This window comes from Amblyomma maculatum, chromosome 1 (assembly GCF_055883805.1).
Source record: "Amblyomma maculatum isolate TAMU_Amacu chromosome 1, ASM5588380v1, whole genome shotgun sequence".
Classification (NCBI taxonomy): domain Eukaryota; kingdom Metazoa; phylum Arthropoda; class Arachnida; order Ixodida; family Ixodidae; genus Amblyomma; species Amblyomma maculatum.
In genome coordinates this window covers 119,459,666-119,478,632 of record NC_139344.1, presented here as the reverse complement: position 1 = coordinate 119,478,632, position 18,967 = coordinate 119,459,666, and the positions used below count along the sequence as shown (strand labels likewise).

At 48.6% G+C, this 18,967-nt stretch overlaps 1 protein-coding gene across 5 annotated transcripts; it reads left to right on the top strand.

Moving 5' to 3' along the window:
* The first annotated feature begins 4,766 nt into the window (after positions 1-4,766).
* LOC146203713 (uncharacterized) lies at positions 4,767-18,005 on the top strand. 5 transcript variants are annotated; one of them, XM_084588872.1, is made up of 10 exons: positions 4,767-4,931; positions 6,257-6,312; positions 8,734-8,855; positions 9,271-9,498; positions 11,809-12,033; positions 12,684-13,002; positions 15,200-15,233; positions 16,554-16,607; positions 16,719-16,831; positions 17,867-18,005. In XM_084588872.1, exons 1-10 carry the CDS (start codon positions 4,782-4,784, stop codon positions 17,925-17,927), a joined length of 1,362 nt encoding a protein of 453 aa, XP_084444998.1. In that variant the 5' UTR covers positions 4,767-4,781; the 3' UTR covers positions 17,928-18,005. The 5 variants fall into 5 exon arrangements, with proteins under 5 accessions (XP_084444998.1, XP_084444997.1, XP_084444996.1 ...); XM_084588871.1 differs by having other exon boundaries at positions 8,704-8,855; positions 12,684-12,999; XM_084588870.1 differs by having other exon boundaries at positions 8,704-8,855.
* The last annotated feature ends 962 nt before the right edge of the window (positions 18,006-18,967 follow it).

The window sequence follows — 18,967 nt, the reverse complement described above, 5'->3', positions numbered from 1 at the left end:
AAGACAGATTTCTAGCAAAAGTTTTCGGAGGGAGACGATTCGGCAACAGGAAGGAAAAGGAGTGATCCAACGCTTCAGGTGAATTGCAGAAATAGCACATGGCTGTAGAACACCCGCATTTACGAAGGTAGAAATTTAGGCGAACACTCCTGCATCAAAAATAGGCCGGAGTCAGCTCAAATTTGCGAGAAATGCATTACCCTAAATTCCACTGAAACTTTAAAAGCTTGCAGTCATCACACGATATAGTATGACGCCTCGGAATTGTATATAGAAATAAAAACCGATTTAAACGGGCGCCGCTCAGGAGAGAAAACGAGGAAGTCACAGGCCGGCTCAAGGAATACGATGGATTCTCCAAGGGGTACGAGAAAGGATCCACCATCTCATTTTTGTGAATTCCACTATGGCCAGGCATCGGCCTAAGCCTGACCTGACGAACATTACAATCCACAAGACCAGCGAAGAGAAGATGCACATTTGTCTGGTTTGGAGATGTCAGGGCTGCACAAATTGTGAGGGAATTAGACACAATAATGACGCGATATTGCTGACTACATAACTTCCTAATTGCCAGAACAATGGCCAGAAGTTTCGCATCAAAACTGGTATGCAATCAGCTGAAGACAGTAAGCTCTGTACGCTTGGATGAAAATTTCCTGCGCCGGCGGTTTCCTCACATTGAGCAGCATCAGTACATGCTCGGCTACGGAAGTGGTCCTGTAAGATGCTAACCAAGGAGTCTTAGGAAGTGAATTTGGGAAAATGTTGCCAAAAAGCAAGTGAAGCTGGGATGAGTGAATAAGGCACGCATAAAAGAGAGGCCAATACAACCGGAAGAATAAATCTGGAGAAGAAATAAAGTTAGCAGCTAACAAATAATTAAATAATTTCACGAAGGCAGATCCACATAGCTGTTGAAGCTGAACTTATAACGAAAGAACAAGAGTATCGCATTGAATTCGAAGATTATTCGAAGCGAACCTATCGAACCAAGACGTTGCCGCAAGGACTGCTTTTCCAGAAGTAGAAGAGGGCGAAGTTTGTAGGCTCCGTACTCTGGGAAGAGAACGCAACCAAACTCGCGGACTGAGTGACCGAATGACTGAAAACTTTTATTTACCAGAAATGAGGAAATGGTTAGAAGGGTCGGACATACCGTCGGGGCGTAGAGAAAAGCCACAGAATATCAAGAACCCAAGCATAACAAACCTCCGAGAAGGCAGCGTTGTCCAGCGCAACGTCCAACAGAGGATAATCCTGGGTCGTTCACCTATCTTGCTAGTCTGACTACTCATATACGGACATAAAGCTTATTACTTGTCTCGTGGCATGCCAGACCTGTGGCTCGGACGCAGCAGGAAACCCAACGCGCGCTCTCCTTTGCATGAACAGTATACTCGATATGAGGTCGCCAATCCCAAGACGCGCATCGCAGGAAACACCAAATACTTCAAAGCACCAGCCTGGGATGTCGGCTACCAAAAAATGCGGACATTTGGGTGAGCAACGGGAAAAACAAGAATCGAACACTTGCGGACATTGAACGAGGAGGAAATGGAAACAAGCTCGTTGGATCGGAAAATGAAGCGGCAGCGACTATTTCAGGGAACGGCTGTCCGTGGATGAATTAAAGAAATTGATGTCGTCGGAATACACATAGAGGTGCACTTCTTCACGAGAAGAATCAGACAGGAAAATACTGATAAAAACAGCGGAGAAATCCGAACTATCAGGAATAGCTCCATATTGCTTGTATACCCGCGAGACAGGGGCGTACGTAGCAAGGAGGATGTAAGAATACCCAATTTCTTTTTTTTAGAGCCGTATATATCCCTCATTTTAGCATGTTTCTTTTGCTCATTTTTTTTCGACCGGCGCCGTACAACACCCCCTCAAAAATATTTCTGTCTACGCCACTGCTGCGAGACGAAGTCATATAACAAATATCAATATTTATTTTTCTGACCACCCGCCGAGCCAAGTGAGTCACTTTAAGAAAAGCTATCGTCCGTAAATTCTCTCCTGAGGCGACTAGAAATCATCGCGGGCATTTTATCCATCTCCATCGGGAACGCCAACGTGCAGCAGGGACGCTGATAGTGCGGGAGGCTGACATTATCTTGCCTCAACTGTATCTCCATCCAGACACGGGCAGAGGCACATTATTATTATTTTTTTTTTTTGGGGGGGGGGGGGGGGGTAGCCTCACCATAATATATGTATCTCCATCCACGCTAACCTTCAGCTCGGTCTTTTCCGTTGTCCTGCCACTGCTCGAGCCCTCGCAACTTTATCCACGCCCTTCTCCTGTCTTTCGGCCTGTTCGGTTGGAGCCTATTGAAGGGTAATTTGACTCTGGTACACCAAAACACGCGCCGATCGGACTTTTTATTGGTAACCCGAATAAAGCGTAATAAAACAACTACATTTTCTTCGTGTTTTTCGCGCTGCCGAACGCCACGGCGCGTGCAGAGAAGCAAAAGAAGTGCTCGCTGTTCGCGTGGCTCGCGCGCCGCATCGTTCGAACGGCTCAGTCGCGTGGGGCATCCGCAGAAGACAGTCGCTCGGCGAGGTCGTCTGCAGACCCCGATTGGTAAGCCTACCGGCGATCTACCGCCGCCTACGCTTCATCTGCCCCCATGCCGCGGTTCGGCCAGAGCCGAGTTGCGCGTAGTTACGCCAGATGTACCGCTTGCAGGGATAGATTGTTTTTTTTGTTTTTCGCTTTTAGCTCGAGGCCTCGCGTTCGAGCGGCGCAAGGCGCGCCTACCAGGCGGGTCACTGCCTGCCCTTGTTGGTTCTAATTGGCAGCCTTTCTTACCAGCTAGGCTTTCAAGTCAGCTATCTCAAAGCCACCGCATCCTTGGCAATTATTGCGGCTTTCCTCCACTTAAGCGACTCCTCTACTGCGTCCTAGAGGGAAAGGGGCATAGATTACTGTTGTCGTTACGCTTGTTTCCGCTAGTTCAATGTGTTTTCAGGCGTCCGCTCGCCGATTTGTTTCTAACGTGGAAGAGGAAAACGGCCCAGGGCGTTATTCGCAAGGACAATATGATGTTGTGGAGGACAGCCCATTCGCGTCCCTGGACCAGACATGAAGTCGTTTGCACATGAGAACGCTTCGTGAGTAGCTGGCGTCTCTGTGCTGGTTGTTAATAACAGCCGAGGTACCGGTAACTCGGGAACCGTTATGTAGGACCAGCTTCGTGAGTTTGGCCTCTCATTATCTTAACGTTGCATTGTATACATTTGTGTACGCCCTGAACACGAAGATGAGGATGCTATTTTCAATGTCTGTCTTTCGCTGCTCTGCCTGGAGCGAGTTTTGCAATGGCTATAGTTACGATGCATGCATCGGGAACAGTATTTCACTAGCGATTCGCTTCGTAGGCCATCAACTTTCTCGTATGGACCGGGCCGCTCCCTGCTTGGCCTGCGAAAATGTGGGACTTGCCATCGCTTGAGGCAGTTTATGTCCCTCATGGCCTTGGTAGCTCCTTGCCTCTGACGGCTATGGGAGATCATACATTCTGCACTTAGCCGTTCGTGACCTTCATGCGACAAGTTCGTCGTGAGCCTTTGCGCTACAATCTGCTAACCTCAGCATGCTGATTTGCAGGCCCTTTGAGAGCACTTAAGTTAGAAGCGATACCACATCTTAGAATGGTCTCTTCTTGAGTCCTATACTCTGAGTTTCACCCCGAAGCACAGTTCATGTAACCGAGATATTAAGTATCTAAGATTTACTAGCTGTGTATACGTGCATGGCGTATCGCAGTAGGAAACTAATTTGGTCGCAAAACTTGTATTTGCGTTTTGGGAGCAAATTAAGCGCGGCACTGAAGTCACAGTGAGTGAAGCGGGGCTACAGCACTGCTCTAACAGTTCGCGAATAATCAAAGCAGCGATTGAAGCAGCAATAATGAGCACTCAAAGCCCCACAAAGTACTCGTGCGATGCAGCACAGAAAGCAAAATTAATGCTTCGCCCTTCATAGTCGAGGAGCCCCGTGCAGAAAATACAATTCACTAGGACCTCTACCTGAGTGCGCCTTGTATCGTGAGCTACAGTGCATGCAGGCCAAAATGCGGGCGGTTTCAACTAAAATGCGCTAAAGTGTGCTGATAATAATACGCGCCACCAGACTTCTATCCTCTCAGCTGTCTCTCTCGACTTCTATCCTCTCGGCTGTCTCTCTCCTTGCCCGTTTAAGTTCCTTAGAGACAAGCGTGGCGCTCATGCCCTATGCTCGGAAGACGTCACTCTCGGGATGGATGGAGGAGCTATTTGACGAGAAAGTTTGGGTTGGAAACGAAGTGACTTTACGTGCCGCCAGCGCATCACTATGGACGTTGCTCGGACAGTTCCTTGTTAATTGGTGAATGACGCGGCCGTACACTAAGTGCGTTCTTTTCAGCATACTGATATCTTTGTTTCATGATAGAAGGCTAATCTGCGCCCGTAGGAAGGAGGAAACTTCATGTGCCTGAGAGGTTCATGGAGGCTGGGAGGCAAAAGAGTGTCATATGGAAGCAACGTTTCCATAGCAAGGCTAACTGCAGAAGGCCAAAAGCTAAAACTAGGAGTCATTTTTGTCCAGGAGATAGTGTATTGTTTACGGCAGTAGGAACGCATTCGTTAGGTAACTGTTCTCAACATTAATCTGTGTTGTTCTAGCCGGTGACATTTTCTCGCCGCTGCAGTGCAACTATTCGTGTCTTCGCTCATAAATCGTCCATTGCAGGCACTATCCGATTCGAGCCACCGCAAAAGCAGCCATGGCCACCTGGAACAACGCCGACTGGCAGAACGACGCGGACATCGGCTCGGCTACAGAGTCGGTGCAGGTGGCCGCTCAAAATTCCAGCCTTGAGTGTGACATCGACGTCTCGGTCACGCTGGCGCGTTCCAGCTACACAACCGCCTCGGTAAGCGGCCCTTTATCTGCCAAACGGCGTGTAGCCTTCTAACTTGTTCGTGCTTTGTGAACTGCTTCGTCGAGAGGCAAAAGGCAGTTAGTTCCTATCGTTTACAGCTCAGCCGTTCGTGCCATCAGCGCGTGCGAGTAGGAGACGAAACTGACGCTTCAAACGTGCGCTGAAAAGTTAAAAACCGTCCTTGCTGCATGGCTCTGGCCTGTGAAGTCGGTGACGCGCCATGCTTGATACGCGACAAAGAGATTTTCGCGAGTGCTCTGACCTTGCATAGGCGGAAACGTAAATATATAATAAAATCATACGTTCAAAGATATAATGGACAAAGTGTAGGGCGGTGCTGCACCCACTGCTCGCCCTCTTCGAACAGGGCGATCTGTACGCACACAGCCGTTTCCGAAGCGTGAACAAGTTTCACGTCCAAAGCGAATCCCTTTTCTCCCTCGCATTCGAAATTCGTGTACGGACCGAAGCCGAGAAGGTAACGCGTACAGATTTTTTTTCTGGCTTGCTTGTTTCGGTTTTCTTTAAATCCCAGTGCATGGTTTACACAGCCGCGCGTCAGACCAGTTCCGTATTGATTGCAAAATATACGTGTGCTGAGAGCCATTTGGTTGCGAGTCTACCGCCTCGTTAGCGCATCGGACACGTTAGGGATAGCGATGAGTTCTTTTCGCGGCTACCGCAGCCGAATGAGCGCGCAGACGTCGCTGTTTCACGAGCTCGATTTGAGGTTAGCACTACCACCCTACACTCGAAGTATACTGCTCCTTTTGTGCGATACGTATTCGACACTTTGAGGGCCATGCATTGTCAAAACCCCATCGCTGAACGCGCAAGATCAAAGCGCGCGCGGACAAGCGCAATATCGAGACGCAGTGACGTGACCTGGCGCTGAGCACGCTTGAGGTTCTTTTGCAGCGCATATTGTATTTTACGAGGCCCGGGCGTCTCGCGACGACTACACGACCGCGTGTCAGCGGCTGTGCGGCCGCAAAAGCATTCTGGCGCGCGCCTTCTCGCCCGCTGCATTCGAGCCGTGGCCGCGGCTGGAGAGGGGGGAAGTGCCACCTGCCTTGTCGATTGGAGAGCGGCGGCAGTCGGCCACAATCATGAGGCGGCCACACCTTTCGGCAGCTACCGTTATCTGCTCACGCTGAATGGGTAACGCGCTAAGTTTAGCTCGAAAAATTGTTTTTTTTTTTTTTAGATGCATAGCTAGCCTCGGTGAGAGCCGTCCGTTGTCGTCTCAGAAGTCGTTAGTTCTGCTCATTTATTTCACCAATTCAAGAATTTCATTACTTTTCTTGTTTTTACAGAAGCGGACGGGGCCTTTCGTAGACCTGACGTCCGACAAGTCCGGGCTGTCTCTGGAGTAAGTCATCATGCACATTCACATAGCTCTAGCCTAATTGTCTTCCGAAGTATAATGCGAGACGGCTCCGCTAAAACTGAAAACGCTAGATCGCCTGAAAGCAACCCGCTTGCGCCATTGATACTATCGCGGTGTTTTTCGACCAGCTATGGTTGCCTTTCTGGCGTTATCTTTTCACTGCCGCAGCCAAAATTGTCACGGTCGAACTCCGTCCGCGGCGGCTGCATTTCGATATGCCACATGTAGTATCGCTTCGTGTTGTGCGACGTCAACCGGCGGTTGAAATTAACCTTCAGCCGTCTTCTAAGGCGCCTCTCATAGCCTGCGTGCAGCTTCGCAACGTTTAAATCCCTACATATCGTAACATAACAATCTTCGCCTCGCCGATCTATGCGTGGCTTGCCAGCCGCGGCAGCGCGATATGTCATCCGAAACTGCAGTCACCGCCTGTGCGTCCCTTATGCCTTCGGACCGACGACGCATCCTCCGTGATCGGCGCAGCGACTCAGCCTAATCTGTTGCTTGAGTCACCAGAAGGCGCTCAACGGTCCGCACTTATGAGGGGTACCGCCCACCTTTAGCATCACTTCCCAGCGGCCGCTAATGCGAGCGCCTTGCAAGCGCCTTTGCACGCATCGCGCCTTCGCACGGACGACACACCACGGCTAACTAGCGGCACAGCGGTTCTTCCCAACCTACATTGCTGGCTCGCACAGAACCACCATAAGGTTCTCTACAATCTACATGTAAGTGCAGCATCATATCCACCTTGAGCGTCACTTAGACGCAGCCACAGCGGCAGACATGAGCTGTTGACACCATCTCTCAGTTTCGCAGGTAATATTGCTCTGATCTTCGCTTTCCCGCAACTGCATTTGCTAATGGCCGGCGAAGTCCAAGCACTTCGCAATGAAGTGAAACGCGTTCGTAACACTTCTGTGCCATAACGGTGGCAGGAAATTCAATATTTACGTTATGAAATCTCAAAGGCTACCGGAAGGCAAATCATTCTACAAAGTGATGTCGTTGGCGTCATTTTCTACCTTTTCTCAGCTCGTATATAGGGAACCTGCACTGCCTAGGCGGCGCTGCAATTATTCCACAGCGCGCCTAAAACATGTTGCTGTTAGCCGCTTGGTCCGCTATGAACGACCGACCATATTCTCCCGCATTATAGATACACGTGTGGCAGATAACGCCCATACCCAGACGCTCTCGACGTAGCCAAGTTATCTAAGGCACGCCATGCAAGGGTGCGGCAGTGCGTGCGATCTGATCCCTGTAAGCCCATGCATGTGGCGTGAAAACGCCCTACGGGAGCGCCTATAAAGTACTTGCTCTTCTCGCTAGGCTTTGTTATAGCGCGGCAATCGATACAGCAAACTTCATTGCAGGTTCCCTATAGCCTGGTTTACGCCTTGACTGGCTTGCTTTTTGAACCAAGAGTTTGCACAGCGTGGTGTTGAAAAATCGTGCCGAATTATACGCTCGAAAGCACGGTATATGGCCCTTTTATTCCTTTCTGGCCCATATTCAAACTAACTGGGAAGCAATATCATTGTTCAATCATTGTTCACTACGTTCAGCTGGCCTGTCGTCGTCTTACTTATCATGTAGTATCGAAAGGCGAAAACGAATTTTGTTCAGAAAACAAAATGGCACTAATGTAACAGATCAGAGATAAGATGCATCAGGCTCTAGGAAACCTATGATTTTGTGATTTGGTATGAGGAAATATTAATAAAAAAAATCCTTCCTACAGTAAACACGATTACAAGCGAAAACGTTTATAACGTTTAAAACGTAACAACGTTTGTTTTTTCAAAAGGAAACAATGAGCCCCCCCCCCCCCCCCCCCCCCCATTCTCTTTTCTTTTGTTTCCCGAACTAGCTAGATAGGTTTATTTCCTACATCCTCGTAAACGTATACAGGTAGTCAAACTACTCTATTGTTTGCTCACTTAATCATCTGACAGGCTACGCAATTTACTTTCTCCGCATTAATGTGGATTTATTTTACTCTTAGACCGAATCTGAACTCGTGTGTTGTGCTGGTCATATTAAACATGCTTTAGATAATGAACATGTTGTTCATTGCGTGAGTATTTATGCACTCTACTGGGACAAAAGTTGCTAAACAATCATATGCAGTCCAGTGTCATAATTTTTTCGTAATTATCGAACAGAACCAGGCGGGTTAATATTATTGGCTCACCAGACAATAGATATAAGTACAATATCCAACCAGCACACTGTGATAAGTTTTTCTATGGCTTCTGTAATAACGTTCGTTTAAGACATCTGCCTAATGTGTTTCAGCTTTCGTTAGCCATGCGCCTACTCCTGTGTTCATATGCCAATAGACTCGCGAATCGTAATAATAATGAGCAGATGTATTTGTTCCGATACCCTTCCTGGCAGCGAGGACAGCATCTTGGATGGTGACGTGGACAAGGACTTTCCGCCCGGCGACGGTGCCCTCATCCCCGGACTCTCGGACGTTTCCCTGCCCGCCAAGCACGTTATCGCCGCTGACCCACTTGGTGAGTATAGACAGAGTTGACAGACTTCGCCAGCTTACCCCGATCCTTCGTGCAAATCCAAGAAGACAGGATACGTAACAATGCTATTAATCCCTGACTCCCGGTCTCTTCTCCCTACATGGGCAACACATCTGCTGTAATCATAGCTGTATCGAACCCTTTGACTCCTTTGAGCCGACTACATCGAGTCCCGCAGAGCAGACAAAGCGAAATATGAAAACGTGGAAAGGGCATGTCAGTACACACGCAGACTCGCAACAAAACTTGTTTGAGATGACTTTAGCTGGGACAACCAGCGATTTCTTAGTGACGCGTGTGAGGGCCTATGACAAAATACATTCCACCATATGAGGCTTCAATCAATGTGGTCCTCGCTGGGTCATTGTTGGAGGCAGCAGAGTACCTTTCCTCGCAGACCTCAGCCTATCTGATGGCGACGACGTGTTGACACAGCCAGCGCCATCGACCAAGGGGTTGGAAACTATCAAAGAAGAGCCCGAGCTAGAGGCCCAGATGGAGTTGGAGCACGCCAAGGAGCGCAGCCCCGAGGAGCTGAGCACGCACATGGAGGAAGAGCCGGCGCCCCTGGTGCTGGACGCGCTTCCACTCCAGGACCAGGAGTTGTCCACCGAGGCCGGGATCGGTGCGTGAACTCTTGACTAGCATTACTGCAGCTTTTCAAAGCAAAGCGCTCGCAGCACTACGCCGAGGAAAAAGGCTGTTTCGAGCTAGACACGGATGACAGCAGCTCAGGCTTGAAGTAATGGCCACGCGGCAGTGTCAGCCTCCGAAATGAGTGTTGTTCGTCTTCATGCGGCGGTGCGAAATGTCTTTTTTTCTCGGCAAGTCAGTCGTACTGACAAGAGATAGCACGGGTGCTAAACCACCCCCTTTTCACGTCGGCTTCAGTGCTAGCTACGCCATGCTGAGCGGACAGAAGGGCCATAAGAACGAGGGCGCACAATGTATTATCGTGTCACTTGCAAGCTTAAGATGCGCGAGCCAGTGCAGCCTACCCGCTAGAGCCCAAGGGTGTGTCAGGGTTTTTTTTAATCGCTGCGTGACAAATGAACACGTATACAGCGAGGATATATGCTGCTTGTTGCAAATTATTATTTTGGACCTTGCTGTAACAACCTATGGAGTACTCGCTTGGGCTAGGGCCTCACAACATTGTGGTAGTGCTTTACAGCGGAAACAAAGCATTTCGGCTGTGGGTGTTCTCATGTAGATATTCCATGCACGCACTTTGTTGTTTAGAGTCGTCTGTACAATGTCGGTTAATTAAAAAAATGATTAAACACGGCCACTAAGCAGGCGACAGGAGCTGGCTGTGAACGAATTTTGGGCATGTTATGCAGGTACGTCGATAGAAGTGCTGGAATCGTGTCGTAGCTGAGATGACATTCAGCGTCATTGCGCCTCTGTTCACTAGTCAGGTGTTATAGCTTAGCTTCAGTCTAGCCGCTTGATTTGGGGGAGCTTAGACTACCAGGAGGGTAGAGGGGTGGCAAGTCTGATTTGGGAGAAGAACCCGCTGCCCCAGTCGCGCTTTCTGCGTGCCTTGCTTCATGCAGACGCAAACCCGGAACGGTGGCTTAGTGGTTATGGCGCCCGCCTGCTGAACTCAATGCCGGGGGTAGAAGGTTGCATTTCGGCGGAGGCAAAATTCAAAAACATCGCACAGTGGTGCGATGTGGGTACAATGGTCTAAACTGACCCTGAACCATCTACTACGGTGCCCATAAAACCTGCCGCTTAAAGACGTCCAGTCCTACATACAAATATACCAGAATGCAAAAGAACCTATATGAAGCCTCCTCGATGTGGGTTAGTACAGTTGAGCTGTATGTGAACCTTGGCGTTAAAAGCAGACATCGTGTCGAAACGCGCTGCTCTCTGATCTCCCCCACAGGCTGTGAAAGAGTGTTCGTTCTTGCAAACATAGGACACGCAAGCGCTTGCAGCACATCAGGACCTCCAGGAGTAGTGCTTCATGGAACGCGCGCTTTTAGCTCGCCTTGCCTCTGGCAGCGGAATGTATAAACTCGTCATCACTGAACATCAGAGCCACCAATAACTTTGTACTTTTGGCAGCATTGCGAAGATCGCAAAGCGGCATTAAATACCCCTATGTACAAAGGGAAATACCTGAAGCCTATGCACAGTGGAGCAGCACTCCTTTCAAGTTCGTAACATTGTTCGAACTCTGTGGTGTAGCAGCGCAACAGTCAGCCTGTACGTTTCGGATGCATCCTGTGGAACCTGTTTGCTCGGCGAAATCACTCCGTTTCTCGGATGTGTTCAGAAAATGTGACGAGAGTTTCCCTTCTGCGGAGTCTGGAGTCAACGTGTATTGTCATATTCTTTTTTCAGTTGCATTCGCAGCCGGCGTTTCAGGCTTGAATGGTTGAAGTCCTTTCCTTCATTGGCTCGAGCGCCTCCATGAGTTCGTTATTTGTAGGCCTGATGGGCTATTCGAATTAAGTAATGTATTCACTATAGCTGTCTGCTGCACTGCGAAGGCAAACGGGATTTATAGGCTGCCGCCAGTTACGTAATTGTGTTCCTATACTCCCCTATACTCCAGTAGACCACGGGGCAAGAATGGGGTAGGAAAGTAGTCATATGCGCGTCATGCTGATTGCCTTGGTCGCCCTTTCTTTGTATACATCTGCTTCAAATAGCTTATGAAACGCAGTGCACCCGGAACCCTGGCTCCGGATTAATAAATTGTCGTTACTATTTTTTCAAGTGTGTGCTTGGCGTCTGTAGTTTATAATAAAGCACTCAAGTAATATTTTATCTCTGTACAACTTTCTGCAACATGTTTTTTATATTTTTGTCATAGTTAAGATTTTATTTTTGTTTTTTTTTTGTTCCTTCATACTAGTGGGCACTGAGAACGTAACTTTAACGCAACATATTTATCTTTGCATCAAAATATCCACAGAGGTCGTTCCCGACTCTTCGGAGCCACGCCTCAAGGTATCGGAGCAGTCACTGGCGGAAACCGCTGCCGTTCAGCCCGAAGACACTGTGACCGACGTCACTGTGCCGGACAAACGGAAGGTTTCGGCGGCGTTGGTAATAGAAGACCTGCCAGTGCGTCCAAAGTCTCCTTACCAGACCCGCAACAGACCGCAGATCTCTGCACAGACACAGGTCTCCCCATCGAGTAAGTGCCCTTCTTCGAAGCAACGGGACAAACGAGACAACTCTGACGGTGGCTAGCTGGCAGACGTTGATGCGTGTAGTTAACCTGCGCCGTCCCGTGCCAGTTATCAACGCGACAGTTGTCCCGTTCCTCAGGATATCCAACGCTGTCGGTGTAGTGAGCGAAAAAGCTTCTCTATCCAGATGGGAGGGTGAGGTAAGAATCAGGCTTCCAGGATCCTTGCATTCAGAGTCGGACACGCTACCTCTAGACCAAGCGGGCACGTTAGTATAAGACTTGGCTAATCGGGGCGTTATACTTCGGTTGGGCGGCCTTTCACATACGGCAGTATGCTGAAGAGTATGTGTGACAGATTTAATGAAGAAATGAAGAAAAGAAGGGCAAAGAGACTTGGCAAACGGGAGTAACAACCGCTATCGCGGCGTGCCTTTAAGGAGAAGCTTGAATGCCCACTCAAAACTTTCGCTGGGTTTTGCTTCCTCAACCTCCATAATAACCGGCGCTTGCTGCCATCATAATATAGATGAAACGGGGTTCGGTTGGCGGCGACTGCATGCTGTGAGCCGCACATTTCTTAATATGGCCGTGCGAGAAACGCGCTGTCCGCGAAGAAACGAACTTGGTTCTATGAAAGACATTGTGCCACGCAGGCCCCGAGAAAGTGACTCCGCCGCCGGCCGACAGTCGCTCGCCGCCGCTGCGAAACGGGCTTGGAGCCCGGCGCAAGACAACGGCGGCATGCACCGAAGCGCCGCGCGCGACTGAGACCAACCTGCCCGTGGTGGCCAAGGGGTACGTGGCCAGCCAGTTTCTGGAGAAGATCGGCCAATTGCGCGGCTCCACGGTGGCTGCCGAGGGAGGCCACGACACCTACACGCTCGCCGAGGACCTCATGAGCATCGAGGGTGCCCAAAAGCAGGCCGACAAGTACAAGAAGGAAGAGTTCGGGGAGCTCTTCACCAAAAGGCAGTGAGTGATGTTCGGCGCTAGTTTGCTGCACTTTGATGGCTCGACACAAACGCTTTTTTTTTTGTTTTTTTGACCGTCGGTATGCGTGGCACCAAAATCTTATCTATGCCCCAATGACGTCTCGTATATTGCATAATGCAACTCACTTCCACTTCAAGGCAGTGCGCCGCACCATCGATGTATGCCTTAATCTCATTTTGCCAGCTTGGAGCTTTTGCTGGCGACCTACCCTGGAGTGTCGTGCGGTGGTATAACGTTCAGTTTGGAGCTTCCTCGTGATGTGACGCTACAACTTTCAGATATGCACCACGTCCACTTCAAACATCGTTAGTGGATAAGTTCGAGACGTACCACTGTAGGAGCCTTGTGCGCACACACATGGTCTGCGAAGTTTCTTTACATATAGCTGGTCTCGTTATTTTAAGGCGAAGACCTTTCTATGCTCATGGAACGAAATCCCGTGCGCGACATTCCGCGAGATGTCTTTTTGTCTAGCGTTCCTGCCATCTGCATTCCCACACTTGAACGCGCGCCAAGGAACGCCACACGACAGGAAGGGTGGTGTACTGTGTACCGTGTGACAGATACTGCGCATTTCCTTTCTTACCAGTTATACGTATACGTAGCACTCACTGCAACGAACACCGACAGCAGACAAACGATGAAAAGCAAATGATTGAAGAGGAAAGATAGGTTTTCGCCATTCAATTTTTAAGACATCCCCCCCCCCCCCTTTTTTTTTATCGAACGCTATTGTGATAGCACCCACCGGGGTGGTGCAGTGGTTACGGCGCACGACTACAGTTTCCAAGGATGCGGGATCGAATCCTGGCCTTGGTGGCAGCTTCTCGATGGAGGCGAAAAGCAAGGCACCCGTGTGCTGCGCGATGTCATCATCATCATCAGCCTGATTATACCCACTGCAGGGCGAAGGCCTCTCCCATATTTCTCCACTTAACCCGGTTCTGTGCTAGCTGCATCCACTTGAACCCTGCGAGCTTCTTAATCTCATCCGCCCACCTAACTTTCTGCCGCCCCCTGCTACGCTTTCCTTCCCTTGGAATCCAGTTTGCTACCCTCGGCGACCATCGGTTATGCTCTATTCGCACTACATGTCCTGCCCATGTCCATTTCCTCTTCTTAATTTCCACTAGAATGTCGGTAACTTGAGTTATTTCTCTGACCCACTCTGCACGCTTTCTATCTCTTAATGTTACCCCTACCATTTTTCGTTCCATAGCCCTCTGGGTTGTCCTCAACTTAAGTAGAACTCTCTTGGTTAGCCTCCACGTTTCAGCCCCATAGGTGAGTACAGGCAAGATGCAACTGCTGTATACTTTCCTCTTTAGCGATACCGGTAAGCTGCTAGTCATAATCTGCGAGTGCTTGCCAAATGCGCTCCATCCCAATCTTATTGTTTTTGTTATTTCCTTTTCATGGTCCGGATCTGCGGTTACTACCTGTCCTAAGTAGACATATTCGCCTACTACTTCCAGTTTTTCGCTACCTAATGTAAACTGCTGTTCCTTCCCGAGGCTGTTGAACATTACCTTAGTCTTCTGCATATTTATTTTCAAGCCTACCTTTCTACTTTTCCTGTCTAGGTCATCAATCATTATTTGCAGTTCATCCCCCGAGTTGCTTAGCAAGGCAATGCCATCAGCAAATCGCAGATTACTGAGGTATTCTCCATCTACCCTTATCCCTAACTGCTCCCATTCCAAGTCTCTGAATACTTCTTCTAAACAAGCTGTGAATAGTACTGGGGAGATTGTGTCTCCTTGCCTAACACCTTTCTTTATGGGAATTTTGTTACTTTCTTTATGCAGAACTATAAAGCTGCGCGATGTCAGTGCACGTAAAACACCCCAGGTGGTCAAAATTTCCGGAGCCCTCCACTACGGCGTCTCTCATAGCCTGAGTCGCTTTGGGACGTTAAACCCCGCAAACCAAACCAAAACCAAAGCTATAATTGTGATAGCACTCCATTTTAGTCATATTTCAACAGTCGTTAAGAATCTCTTTTGCATAATTAAAGAGGGCATTAGAATAATCGGATATACCTTGTCAATAATAACGCACTGCCCTTCTACGGTGATCCTATCACAATATATATTGTGAAACGTTTAGCTCGCGCAGGCATTGTGAGTGAGCATGTACAATGTCCGTGCTATCATTTGCTTTTTTATTTTTTCAGATCCTGCGCAGCACATATCATTGCAAAATCAGCGGTGAGTTTTCTTTGCTTCTCGACTGAGCCTTTGATCCCGCACACCTCTGAACTTGTATTACTCTAATACTCTTTCTTTTTTTTTTAGTTGCGAATGGTCTACACATAATTACAGTGGGTACGGTGACTGAAACAGTCTGCAGGAGTCTCGCATAATAGCATTTGGACGCTGACGTTTCATCAGGTATTAAATACTCAAAATGGAAAAATATGCGTGGAGTGTGAGCGGCAGGGTACGCGAGCACTATCGGTACTGAGGGAGACGTCGTACATTTTTTATCGGTAAATGTCGAATGAAAATGAATCGAGAAGGAACATGTTTTTGGCATATCTGGATGCCTGACAGAGGTTTGTGCACTTCTAAAGAAACACAAGAGGGCATTTAGCTATGCAAGATACAAATCTACCTTCAGACGATTAGAAATAATCTGTCAAATACAGCACTTAGTGGGACACGAATACCATTAAAAGATAATACAGATAGGTGCAATTCACGCAAAAAAGTGCTTATACATAACAAAATTTAATTTGAAGAGAAAAACAAAGGCTTAGGGTATGCGTGTAAAAAACGTACAAGAGGATTACAGAGGAGTATACATGTTTCATTTCTATTGTCCAAGGATATAACGTGTGTATATAAGTGCGGTCGTAGGCACTTTCCAATGCTGAGAAATAAGTTGGGGTAAAATTTCATAATCATCAGAATGAAATGCTTGAGCATTTAAAAACCATATCGGTACACGATTTCGATACATGAAACTGCGAGCGCCCACTGTGGGTGTTAAATAATATAAGTTGCTAAGCTAGGTATATTTAAGTTTTGTCTGTTTCAAGAAGGTTATAACCATGCTGCACTGTTAAAAAAATGATCATTCTTCTTAATGATGTGGTCAAAGTTTGTTTCAAAACAAATGTTCCTGAAATACAGTGCCTGAAATTTAAAAGTAATTTCGCGTGTTACTCGGGCTTATTCAAACATAAATGCAAAGCTCTCTGGAACAGGCTTGTTTTCGGTCCTAAAGCGACGCATCGACCATTACTGAAACATTCAGTTCCAGGCATTTACCTATTCACTAGCCACCTGTAGCTGTTTCTTGCGATAATGTCCGCTAAAAACAAATAGTACCATCCTGCCCATCTTTAGTGGCTGGCGGTATACCAAGGTCATTCATAGGAATGACCTTGGTATGAATTAATGAATGGTATGAATGAAGTAGCGGTCCTAACGTGGACCAGCGGTAATGTTACCAAGGCGTGAGTATGCATTGTTTTGTGTATATATTGGGATCTGTTTATATACACCACCTAACCGGACGTGCAGGAGGCGGATGCCCCCGAGGAGGCGGCTGCCACGTGTGAAATTCCCCCAACATGTGTTAGTCGGTTACTTTCCTAGTCTCCTATTCTGATCTTGTGAGCCCAATCCTGACTCGGAACACTGTTGTGTGCACACCAATTTCTCTGCTCTCATTTGCGTGCGACGCAGGCGGAGGCAGAGTCTGAGGACGAAGATTCCGCGCTGGATTTCGACCACCTTCCGATCCGCAGGCGCATGGACATCTGGAAGAAGCGTGAAGATCGCGCGATTCGCAAGGGCCTGTGAGTGTACTTTCTTTTCCTGCGACAAGCCTTCGCGTTGGGGGGGGGGGGGGGGGGGGGGGGGAGAGAGCATAATTCTTGCTGTGGAGCACATTCCACAGTTGTACACGGCGCATGGACAGCACATTGCGGTGTGCGCGGGCCTATTTTGTTTTTATTGCAAGTTCCCGCAAGATACCATTGACGCCCAACTTTGATCCCATTATTATTAACATGCACCGGGATAGTCCACGAACCCCGTGCAGCATTAGCACACCTGTCAGCGCACATTACAGCACGTAGTTTTGGGTGCAGCGTTTCGCTGTCAAATGGCTCATGAATATCGCGTATTTCTTTCTAGAAAGTGGCTTCTTTTTTTCGTTAGTCACCCGCCCGTGCGCTGTTGGCTCGGGGCTGTGGAAGACTATACCAATGTCTACGGCGCAGTACGGAAAATAAAAGACCAGCCTTCGAACTTAGCGGTCGGGCTAAGCGAGAGCGTTGACTGTCACTGTTTCTCTTGCTGGAGGAAAACCGAACGTTGCAAGGACTACTGCGGTGTCGCATTCTACAGCGTATACCGCTGTTATCAGCGCTAGAGAACGTACGGCTTAGGCTCTGCGCAGTTCCTGCTTTTTACTGGAGGCAGCTAATGCTTGATGATCCTATATATTTTTTCTGAAGCTAAGAGCAGCCGGCACCAGAATATTAATTGTCCGCGGCTCTCCAAGCTATGCAGCTACAAAAATCTGCAGCACAAAATTTCTGCACAATCTGTACTGGCTGACGAATGCATCACCGGGCTATTATCTTCCGGGACAAGTATCTCGACGGGACTTGTCGTTTGGTGGCTTATACACTGGCGCCGTGTCTCCTGAAATATCTGATCCGTTTCGAGGCTTCGCTGCCCTTGGGTCGCCTAAATATTGCAATTTGCCGAAAGGCCTTAATGTACGTATACGGTTCGCTCAGGCGCCGCAGCACCCTCTATGCAAGCAAGTCGGTACCTGTGCCGTATTTGCTGGTCGTGACAAGTGTTTTTTTTTTTCTTTTTAGGATCCTGATTCCCAAGATGTGCAAGCAAGGGCGCTTTGCAATCTCCGCCGCTGGCCTCTGACCTGAGCCGTGCGGTCGCCCCACTGTTGCAGTGGTGTATATAAACTTTAGCCAAATAAATCGCTTTCCTTTTTACACAGCTTTCTGTGCATGGTGCACCTACATATCTGCATGCCACATGAATAGCACACTGGCGGTAGAATGAACGAAACGAAACAGGAGTGGTCCTTACGAGGCCGCCCTTTGCAATGATGGGTGGGCTCCCTCTAACGGGAGTCCATTGGCTTCGGCCACGGCTCGGGCCGGCTCGGCCTAGTTCTGTTGGACCATCCCAAGGTTTACCCAAGGCTCCTAGGGGTTCGATAGGGGGGATAGACTGGGTGTTGTTTCACATGCCCACACCATGTGGAAAATGTCAGGTCTTTTCCTCACAGTGCGGGCATTTCGTCGTGCAAGCGGGGTCAAAATATTTCAGCACAGTGGGGCATAATAAAGATTTGGTGTAAAGGCGAGAGAGAACGCGCTCTTCCTCCCTTGTTAGAACCTTGCGCATGGCTTAGTATAGATCGAATGGACGAATTGGTAGAATTAGGTGATCTTTTACAGTATAAGCCAGATTGGGTTAGAGGGGTGCCCGGAAAATGAGCGCGCGGGCGTGTCTCTCTTCCCTCTAGGCCAGTAGCTGGAAGTCCAGATAATCGTTCGGTGCGTGGGGGTACAGTTAGTCGCCGTTTTGCAAAATTTTTCTTGCGAAGTATGGTATGTACCCGTGCTCGATATTGCGGCAGCCACCCCTCGAGTCGGTGATGAAGCCTGATGAAGAATCTCGAACAGCGCACTTTCCGTTCTATAACGATGGTTACCAGCGTACCCTCCCTCTGAAGCATATCAATGACTATGATAGGAAACGACAGAACAGTCAGTCTCCGATCGACCGTCTAACATCGCCCCGAGACAGGGATGAAGATGACTCTGAGCTGAAGCTGTACCGCCGCATGCCCGAACTGAATGGAAATTGCAAGATGGCGATAGCGAGTTTATCAACTGAGTGGGAACGATGACAGTGAAGTTATTTCATATTCACTTGCTATGGTCACAGCC